The sequence below is a fragment of the Polypterus senegalus genome, chromosome 15 (genome assembly GCF_016835505.1).
Source record: "Polypterus senegalus isolate Bchr_013 chromosome 15, ASM1683550v1, whole genome shotgun sequence".
NCBI classification, from domain to species: domain Eukaryota; kingdom Metazoa; phylum Chordata; class Cladistia; order Polypteriformes; family Polypteridae; genus Polypterus; species Polypterus senegalus.
Genome location: NC_053168.1, coordinates 133,765,046 through 133,776,305, shown reverse-complemented (window position 1 = coordinate 133,776,305; position 11,260 = coordinate 133,765,046). Strand labels below are relative to the sequence as shown.

The following is an 11,260-nucleotide window of genomic DNA, read 5'->3' as shown; positions in this document are numbered from 1 at the left end:
ATGCAATTTAGGTGGATTGGCGATTCTAAATTGGCCCTAGTGTGTGCTTGGTGTTTGTGTGTGTCCTGCGGTGGGTTGGCACCCTGCCCAGGATTGGTTCCTGCCTTGTGCCCGGTGTTGGCTGGGATTGGCTCCAGCAGACCCCCGTGACCCTGTATTTGGATTCAGCGGGTTAGAAAATGGATGGATGGATGGATGACATCAGCCCTGAAAGAGTTAATGGCTTCTGAACACTGTCAGGAAGTTGATAGCTTGGAGTCCACTATGACTCCTAAATCCTTCTCATAAGTTGTACTCTTATTTTCCGACCGCCCGTTGTGTTTTCAAACCTCATATTTTTACTTCCTATGTGTAATTCTTTACATTTACTGACATTAAATTTCATCTGCTACAAATCTCCCCAAGTCTGTATGCTATCCAAGTCCTTCTGTAACGATATAACGGATTCCAAATTATCTGCTAATCCACCTACTGTATCTTGCCTATCATCTGCAAACTTAACCAGGTTGTTACTTATATTCCGTTACCTGGTAGGTAACCACCCATACAATCAGGTCAGGATTCACACTACGAATGCAATGAATATAATTACTATGATCTACAGGCTGTCAAATAAACGAACCACACACCGTGGCGCAGCGTAAAGGGACTTCGTCTCTGACGTTGACGTCCGAAGTTCGATCCCCACAAGGGGAGCAGTGGAGTGTGTATGCCTGATGAGCCCAAATAAGGGAGAAACACGTGTCGCGTACTCTTTGCATTATTTGACAGTAAACTATGTAACATTCCTATCTAAATCATTTATATTTATTAAAAACAGCAGCGGGCCCAGCACTGACCCCTGCTGGTCACCACTTTTAACATCAGCCTATTCTGAGGAGGTTTCTCACACCATCACCCTCCACTTCCAGAGTCTGAGCCAATTCTGCCCCAGTATATGCACCCCACCCTGATCTGCCATTTCTTTCAGTTTGATGCCCAACTTCTCATGTGGCACCTTATCAAATGCTTTCTGAAAGTCAAGATAAATAATCTCATCTGCTCCAATCTGATCATATCCTTTTGTTGCCTTCTCACAGAATTCCAGTATGTTAGTAAAATACGACCTCCCTCATCTGAATCCATGCTTACTGTTCCTAATAACTCCTGTCATTAATAATTCCTTCCATTAATTTTTCTGTGTTGCATGTTAAGTGTGAATCCACTGTACATATAGCGCATGAATTGGGGCTGAGTATGTTGATGATTACGATTTTTTGGAGGACACAATATTTGAGCAACAATTCTCTGTGCTGTGCGATGGAAGTTCATGTTGCTTGATTTTAATTTACAGGTAAAGACTTATAGGAGGCTTTGTACGCTACAGCATGTAAGATTATGGAAAGAAAAAGCACAAGCAAATACAATCTGTGGATGAAGGCGTGGAGGGGGATGATAGAGAGACCCCACACATCTTTAGAGCTGACCTCTCCTAGAGATAAAAGAACAAAAAGAGACGTTGCCAGCGTACGACTGGATGACACGATGTGTGGATTAGACAACATGAGGAACAGAAGAATTTTTTTCATCGACTTTTTGGAAAATCATTGGCTTCTGTCCAGTGTTGGACGCCTGTTCTGTCAGAATCTTTGTTATCTCCGTTCTGCATGAAAACGTGAGAGTAAAAATGTTTCTTGCACATTGCTACAAATTACACGTGGGTAAATAACAATTAAAAAAAAGTAACCCTTTTGGGCGGAGTATTCCTTTAAGAAAAAAAAAAAAGTAGCATTCTGTAACTCAGGAAATCGACAAATCCGTTCTAGAACGCCGTAAAAAGCATTGGCAGTTAAAATTGTAGATAAAGAAGTAAGAAAGAGAAAAATGCGACAACGTAATTAGGAAATGATTTCTGTAGAAACGGTGATTTTCAAGCTCACGTGATCAATTGCATTTGGTTTTGTTTTCCTGTCACAGCATTTTACAAGATATTTCATCAAAGTTACACTCAAATAGGTTTTATTTCTTCCCCCTCAGAGGTTTGTTGTTGGAGTAGAAACTTGAATGACTTCACATTTGTGTGCCATTATGTAGCATAAGGTAACTGACAAATCCAGCTGGGTGAAAATATGTTATAATTCGCAGAATGGAAAAAAAGTGCTTGCAAATCAAAGCAGCTGGCACTGCCCACATGGCTCACTAGCTTGGCAATGCGTGACGCTTCTTCACTTACAAGTCACCGGCGTAAACAACACGTTCGGCCTGTGCTGACGACACCACCGGCTGACTGACTCAGTATCATCAGGCAGAAAATAAATGAGCCACCGAGGTGTGGAATCGAGAGAATGAGATGTCTCTCTCAGTGACGTCTGGATTTAGAGAGCGGGGTCGTGATTTTGATTTCATTACAGATGCTCATTTTCACTCCTTGTTCGGCTGACTTTTCTCTTTGCAGTGTCATGTGTAGCCAGAGCTCATTCCCTGCACTATAGCGTCATCATACACTCTGACTGCTATTAAGAGTTACTCATATCGAATGAGTCCTATTTAATGATAACTTTGCGGTGCCCTCCATAATGTTTGGGAGAAAGGCACATTTTTTTTTGTCCCCGATTTCCCCCTCTGCTCCACAGTTTCAAATTACAAATCAAACGACTCAGACATTGTGATTAAAGAGCACACTACAGACTTTTCATTTAAGGGGATTTGAAGACATTTTGGTCACACAACTCTCTTTCTTCATGGCCTCCCCATTTCAGGGCACCATAATGTTTGGGACAATTGGAGTCCTAAGTGTTGGTGATTCCATGGCTTCATAAGATATCTTGGCTTGCTTCTACGTGTTGGAGTCTGTAGTTGGCATTTTTCAGCATGACAAGAGCTGGGTCGATGAAAGTCAAAGAAACCATTATGAGGCTGAAAAGTACGAATCAAACTAGGGCTGGGCTGTATGACCAAAATTCTATATCACGGTATTTTTCAAAATTATCCCAGTTTCACGGTATTCAACGGTATTTTTTTCCCCATGCACGAGTGGATGTTTACCACATTTTCAACTGCAATTACTGCAGTAGACTGGCTAAGAATAACCTATTCCACTGTCATGAGAATTGAACATTGTACAAAAAAAACATTTTAATGTGCACACAAGTATTAATACAGGCTCGTATGGTCCCATAAAGTAATAGATTTCAAGGGGGTGGCACTAATGAAGAGAAGGAATCACATTGCATGATAATTACAGTCAAAACATAGAACCTTTTTATTGAACAAATTTTGCAAACCACTTAAACTATAATTTTGACAACATATTTTCAACCATCCAAAGAGGCATTTAGACTTAGTGAAATATCCAGAGGTGCTTGTCAAAAGTTGTATTGCACTGAACGTGTCTTAGAAAAGGAATAAATAGTAAATATTTTTTGTAAATCAACTACACTTTCTGTTACTGTTATCAGTCTCTGTCCACTGACACGTTAGCTGTATGGATTGTGATGGCGTTGGTTATCTCGATCCACCGCTTGCTTTTTTTGTCGTAGGCAGTCCTCTAGCAAACGCGTCTACAAGTAACGTCTGACTCGAGTGTCCTCTAGCTTTTTCAGTTTTACCCGAGGACGCGGAGGGTGCCAATCTTAGTTCGATACATTCATGGTACTCCAAAGCATGTGTGCGGCTAAGGTGGTGCAGCAAATTCCTCGTGTTGCCGCCTTTGCATTTGCAGTAAATAGTTGTTTGGTCCACATTCGACCTTTTAAAACCAAAATCTCCAGACAACAGACGCGGCTCCTTTTTTGGGCAAAAGTTCTTCTTTGTCATCATGTTCAACTTTACTGTCTGCTACAGCTTCAGTTTTGGAATGTTCTCTGTCCATTTTCACTGCTCAATACCTCCACTAACGCATGTACTCCATTGCATGCGTGTTTAGCGGTGTAGCAGTGAAAAAGGTCCCCCCTTAAACAGTTTCCCGCTGCATACGTTCCAAACGTTGTTTAGGCTATTGAAACCGGTATATCGGTATAAGAAAAATTCATACCATAACAAAAATAAAAAACGGTTTTGGGTATGAACTGGTATACCTCCCAGCACTAAATCAAACCATTACAGACATCAGTAAAACCTTAGGAAATATCATGAAGAAGAAGAAAGAACACACTGGTGAGCTCAGTAATCACAAAGGGTCTGGTAGGCCAAGGAAGACCTACACTGCTGATGATAAAAGAATCGTCACTCTGGTGAAGAAAAAGCCTCAAATGCCTGCGTGACAGACCAGAAACAGTCTTCAGAGAACAGATGTGTGTGTGTGTGTGTGTGTCAGTGATGACTATCAGCAGAAGACTTCATGAACAGAAACCCACAGGCCACACTGCAAGATGACAGCCACTAAAACAGGATGGCCAGATTACTGTTGGAGAAAAACAACTTGAAAGAGCCTGCAGGATTCTGGGAAAAGATCTTGTGGTGAGACGAGACAAAGATGAACCTCATCAGAGTGATACAAAGAGCAAAGTGTGCAGACCAAAAAGAACTGCCCCAAGATCCAAAGCAGACCGCCTCATCTGCTAAACATGGTGCTGGGGGTGTTATGTTATGGCTCGGGCATGCGTGGCTGTCACAGGTCCTGGCACACTTCTCTTCATTGACGATGGATCTGCTGATGTCACAGTTAATTCTGAGGTGCGTAGAAACATCTGATGTGCTCATGTTCCAGTCAATGCGTCCAAGATAATGACCTCAAGCATAGTGCTGTGGAAACACGGGTTTATCAAAGCTAAAATGGAAGAATGGAAGATTCTTGAATGGCCAAGCCACTCATCCAATTTAAATCCAATTGAGCAGGCCTGAAGATAAAAACTTAAGAGGAGAACCCCCCCGAAACAAGCAGGAGCTGAAATTGGCTACATTAGAGGCTTGGCAGAGCATCTCCAGAGAAGACCCTCAGCACCTGGTGATGTCTATGAATCACAGACTTTAAGCAATCATTTCACACAAGGGATATGTGATAAAGTCCTAAATATGACAATGGCTTTAACAGACCTGCCATTGCTGTGTGCCAAACATTGTGGTGCCCTGAAATGTGGAGGCCACGTACAAAGAGTGTTGAGTGACCAAAATGTCAGCAAATCCCCTTAAAAGAAAGTCTGCAGTGTGCACTTTAATCACAAGGTCTGAATTGTTTGATTTGTAATTTGAAACTGTGGAGCAGAGGGGGAAATCAAGGAATAAAATTGTGTCTTTGTCCCAAATATTATGGTGGGCACTGTGTATACGGTATACAGTGCCTTCAAAAAGTTTTCAGACTCCTTCACTTTTTATATATAATATTAAGTGGCAGCCTCATGCAAAAGTCCATCCATCCATCCATCATCCAACCCGCTATATCGTAAGTACAGGGTCATGGGGGTCTGCTGGAGCCAATCCCAGCCAACACAAGGCGTAAGGCAGGAAACAAACCCTGGGCAGGGCGCCAGCCCACCACAGCATGCAAAATTCATTTAAATACATTTATTTTCTCAGCAAGCAACATTTCAATTCTCCGGAATGACAAAGCAAAAACAGGACTTTTAGAAATTTTTGTTCTCTTCTTGTTTGACAACTTTTTTATGGTCTAATATGCAAACTGACATAAAGGCATATAATTTTATTTCTGTTTTAATAAAAATGTGATCACAATTTTTTTTCTTCCATATTATGAACTGAGATGCAAACTGACATCGTAATACAAGCTGTGTGCCAATCTGTTGAATTTGTGGGCCGTTGTACCCGGCTGTCTGTTGTACGTTCACTTTACAGACGATCAGACTGTTTTGCGTAGATTGCCTTCATTTGTATTTTGATCTTTACAATACTTATTTCTTTTATTTTCTCATTTGCAGGTTAGCCTCCTGTCATGGGTAACCAAGTAGTAAAACGTGAGCAGAAAAAGGTAAGAATATATTTTTTATCTTTTTTTTTTTTATAACTTCCTTTACTTTTTTATATTAGGTTATTATATACTGTAAATGGAGCCGTTGGGGTCACATAGGATGCCCTATTTAACATCTGAGCTCTTTAAAAAGAAATTTAAACTAATCAAGGGAGTGGGAAAATCTTGTCAGTCTTCTCGGGATGGACATTTATCTGTAAAAGATGGTTCAACAAAGGATGCCAATTTCTGGTTATGCAGGTATAAATTTGGACCTGAAGAGATGGGGCTTGTTGGCGACGGTTCAGAAGTGATGCCATTGGTCATCCTGGTTCTTCTCCTCTGTTCTAAAGGTGGAAATGGAGAAATAGTTAGTGACTGTGCATCCCCTTTACTCTTATCCCTGTGTTTCCATTTACCGTTTACCATTGCCCGTGAAAGATGCACTCCCCAAGTTTACATGTATGACAAACTATATATGCAGTATGCGTGATACAGTACCTGCCAAATAATACAAAGAGTACACGACACGTGTTTCACCCTAATTGGAGCTCATCAGGTTTCCACACCTTCGCTTCCCCATACAGATCGAACCTCAGAAGTCAGTTCCTCAGGCAATGTCTCAGACATTGCGCCACGGAGGCTGGCTTGCTTACGTGACAGATTGTAGATTGGAGTATTACATTCAAAGGTCTGAATCACATTGATTTATTGTTTGGTCAGCATGTCTGTATGTATGTGTGTGTATTGTGATGTGCGAGTCCCTGTCTTGCACCCGAAAACACGAGGCTGAGTCTCAGTACTTTAGCAAAACCAGCTTTATTCAACTTGAAACAGGAACAAAAGGGTTATTTGTTGTAGCGGGAGCTACCACTCTCCTGTACACAGACACAGCAAACGGGTAGAGTCGGGGCCAGGTCAGTGCCCAAGTGTACTATTCCCTGCATTTATAATGTTCCTTGCATCACCAATCAGGCACGTATAGTGCGATGTCGATTGGTTCATAGTATATGGTGCTTCACTGCTGCACTGGGAACCTGTGGTTACCTCGGCAATGCAGAAGCAGTCCCTCCACAGACACGACAGGCATGCTTCGGTGTGCCGTCCCGTTGGGGCAGGTCCTAAAAGAGTTCAGAAACCTACAAGTTAATAAGTCGGAAGAAGAAAGAAGTAAGAGGCTACAACTTGAAGCTGAAAGAAAACGACACCAAAGTGAAACCGCCGAGGAAAGCCAAACTCGCTTAGCCACGATAGACAAAGGGGATGAGCACATGCAAAACGAAACCGCCAACAATGCATTTCAGTTTTTTTCTGACAATTTCAATAGCTTCTAGTTGCCAGGGCTTTTTACACAAGTGGGGCCAGCACATCAGAAAAAACGAAACCTCCGAAGAAAGACAAAGTCGCTTAGCCGCTAACATCGGCAAAATGTTCACAAGCAATGCAAGAACATTGGCAAAATGGAATCTCCTTGGAGAGAGACTCCCAAAGTAGTTCCTTTCAATTACCTGACATTTCAACATTTCAGTTTTTTTTTTGTGTGACCATTTCAATAGCCACATCTTTATATATAATATGTTACCGTGGCTGTCCATTTGTCTGTCCAGGATTTTAAGTCACCTGTAACTCTCAAACCGTTTGAACTATTGACCGGAAATTTGGTAAACATATACTATGTGACGTCTACTATCCGCTTTCAGAGCAATGATTGACTTCCAAGGTTATTCCTTTTTTTTATTTTATTTTATTGTAGAATCAACTCTTGGCAGCGGGCACCAGGGCGGCCGTGCAGCACATGCGTAAGGACACCATTCTTATCCTTACCACCTTTGCCATCACTTCCCCTACCTCTTCATATCTTAAATCACTCTTGAGGCAGATTGAAGACTTGAGTGCCAGCTTAAGTGAAAAATGAAAGAAAATGTACTAAGTAATTGCAACACAAACACCGACTTAATCAGCTTTAACGTGAAAAAATGCTGACGAAAGAAGAGAAGAAGCAGGCTGCTACGGTGGAGAAAAGAAGAGCTGCCCAGGAAGCAAAACGAGCGTCATCCTCTGAGCAAACAAATGGTAAAACGTACAGAGAAAGAGAAGGAAAACTAGGAACACTCAAGTAAAGTGTATTCACTGCACATTATTGTGCAGCACGCCATTACTGGTATAATATAATAAAATGCTAAGATCTGACTGTCAGTCTGTGACATGATTACTCAAACTACTGTAGCTAGAACCCTTATGAGATGACATGTTCAAGCAATGCAAACAATTTCGATATAGTAGTGTGACGGACAGCCGGGTCCCATGCCCGACTGGGACGCCCCTGCTGTGTATATTCCGGGGGAGCCACCATGGACAGCTCAGTACCTCCCCCGGGGCGCTTGGTGGCAGCCTACATGGCGGACAGTGATTCCCCAACCACCCGCAGGGCTCCATGGGAGATGGAGTCCTCCACAGCCTGGTTGGGGGCTCGGGTGGCCGCCAGGGGGAGCTGTATGGACTCCGCAGCCCAGCTGCTTGAATTCTCAGCCCCACCCGGAAGGGCAATTAGGACCAGGTGGTCAGCCACCTGGAACTCTTCCGGGTGGGGTATAAAACGGGCCAGCCACCTCCACTCGAGGCCAGAATCGGGAGGAAGAGGACGAGGTTGCCTGGGAGGAGGAGTTGAGTTGCCAGGAAGCGGTTGGTTTGTGTGAGTTTTGGTGCTTGAACTCTGTTGGGCCTGTGGGACACGGGGAACACGTGTGCCCACGGCTGAAGAGACAAAAATAAAGCCCTTTGAGTGTGAACACGTGCCTCTGCGTAGTCTGTGCCGGGTCGGGCGCTATATAGCGCTTGTTTACAGTAGCAAACTTGTGAAACTAACAAAAAGCAAACTAGCCTGTGGCAAATCAAATTCATCACAAGTATGGTTCAATGGCTTAAATTACAGGAAAGAAAGAAAGAATACACAGGTGTAGTCAGAGAAGCAAGCAAGAGAGAATTCACCAAAGCACAAGGAAAAAAAAAAGGATGCTCAAATGTATTTAGGTCCTAAATTATTGGTCTCAACGAAAGAAAGAATGTAGATGTAGTTGGGTAATTTGCCTTCAACGGACCTGTAAATTGCCTTTGTAAATTGTGCCTTCAGAAGCTGTTCAGACCCCTTTACGTTTTTCACTTGTATCACTTGTAAAATCATTTAAATTAATTTCAACTCCCAATATGGGAAAAAACAATAAACAGATGCTGTAAATCAAAGAAAGCAGAGAATCGATACTCGCAACACAACGCACACTCCAATTGTTAATGAAGCATTGGAGGCCCAGCTGCTTTGCCTCACTTATAAAGACTGAGGGCGGTCCTTCAGCAGTGACATCAAGGTGGCTCCACCCCTTGGGAGTTCCACCCACATAATACAACGAAAACGATATACACATTTAAATTGCATAATATATATATATAGTGTGAGAGGTTCAGCCCAGACACAACCAAATGGACACCGACAGTTCATAAAACACACACTTTTATTCTTACAAGTGTCCCCAAACACAAGTCCCGCACACTCACAGTGCTTCCCGCACCAAACACCCTTACCCGGGCCTTCAGCTGTCCATGGGCCGCCTTTCTTCCTTCTGTCCCTGGAGCTTCGTCCACCTCTAGCTCCCCGACTGTAGGAAGGCGGCCCCTTTTATATTCACCCAGACAAGCTCCAGGTGCTTGCTGACGACCTTCCGGCGCCACTTCCTGGTGTGGCGGAAGTGCCGCACTAGCACCCGGAAGCACTCCAGGTGTCCCTGGAAGGTTCATCCTCCACCTACCCAGGTGTGGTGGAAGTGCAGGTTTTCCGGGCTCCATGACGCTCAGGGCACCCCCTGGCGGTGGCTACGGGCCCCTATAGGTTTGAGCCTCTTGGCTCGGTCCCTGTGGTGCCCTGCACATCCAGGGCGGTTGCCCCCTTGTGGCCTGGGGAAAATATAAACCGCCTCCCGATCCTTCCAGGCGTCCCGGCCGGGTCTGCCCCCCGGCCTCCTTCCACAATGCATACTGAATAATAAATAGACATAACAGTATAAACAGCAAAATGCAAGAAACAGCAATAAAAATGGAAAATCAACATAACCTGGCAGTAAGCCCTGGCTGTAACATAACACACACCCTTAGCGGTCCTTCATTTTGATTCATTGCTTTCATGATTTTGTAACATTTTCATTGTTTCTTTAAATGACTACAAAACAAGAGATCGGCAAGTTTTTCCGACTTGCTTCATCCATTTTGTAAGATTTTGGGTCAAGGTGTAGGCACCTGTTCTTGGGATAGACTCCTACCATATCAGACAGAGCAAAGGGTCAAACAATATGATACCATAAAACTATGAAAATATGAAAATTTGAAAAATTCACTCAAATAGTGGCACGATTTTCAAAGCCGATTTCCGCGGGTTGGGTAACTGAGGTATTTACTGAGCGCAGGAAAGGCTATTTAGGAAAAATCATTTGATAATCAGCATGAAACAGAGAATAAGAATAAGAACTGAAAGAGAAAACGCTCTTGAGAGAAAACAGCTACACAGTTTGCTGATAAATCATTAAAGCATAACCTCAGGCAAGTGGCTTGGGAAATATTAGTTTTTTAATTAAGCAGATAAATTCATTTTACTTTGTACTAATTAAAAATGCCTCTTGTTTGGAAGTGAAATGAGAACAGACTTTAAATAATATTAATATTGATCAGAAAGAACTTTGCAGTTGTCAAACTTTATGTAGAGTACTTTATGATTTCCAATATGTATCCTGTAAACCCCAAATTGCACATTAAAAATCGATAGGAAACAAAATGTGAACGTGTGGCAAAAATATAAAAATAGTTTAATCAATTGGTCAGTCAGTTCATCAGTCAATCACTCTTGTTTTAGATACAATAATTAATTCTAAGAGGCCTAACATATTCTGGAAAAGTGATCTTCAGAGCGCGTATACATAAATTCACTGCTGCAAAATGACAAAGTTAATGTAAATAACCTTAGAACACTTGCTGATTTGGCTGTCGCCTTTATCCAGGATACAAAGACTGGACTCCTTTGGTGCTGTGTCTCTCCGGAAAATCCTTGGGTACCGTTGGTTTGACTTTGTGTTGCTCATGGAGTCCCGAATGAGGGAGCATCAGTTACGGCACTACGGCCATGCGGCGCATTTGCCCGAGGGTGATCCGTCTCGTAAGATCCTCGTTGGGGACCCGAGCGGCTGGACCAGGCCAAGGGGTCGCCCATGTAACGCCTGGCCGCGGCAGATAGAGGGTGGTTCCTGGAGTGTGGGACTGGACCGCGTGTCTGCCTGGGTGGTTGCAAACCAGGATCCCGAATTATTTCGTTGTGTAGGAGGTGGCACAATGTGCTTGTAC

General features: G+C 43.0%; 1 protein-coding gene across 2 annotated transcripts in view; it reads left to right on the top strand.

Annotated features, from left to right (window-relative positions):
- The first annotated feature begins 5,846 nt into the window (after positions 1-5,846).
- The window catches only part of mbpa (myelin basic protein a), a 146,423-nt gene continuing 141,009 nt past the window's right edge, over positions 5,847-11,260 (top strand). For both annotated transcript variants that reach the window (XM_039736343.1, XM_039736342.1), the window contains exon 1: positions 5,847-5,902. In XM_039736343.1, the coding sequence (XP_039592277.1) occupies positions 5,867-5,902 (36 nt within the window). In that variant the 5' untranslated portion in view covers positions 5,847-5,866. The remainder of the gene's footprint in view (positions 5,903-11,260) is intronic.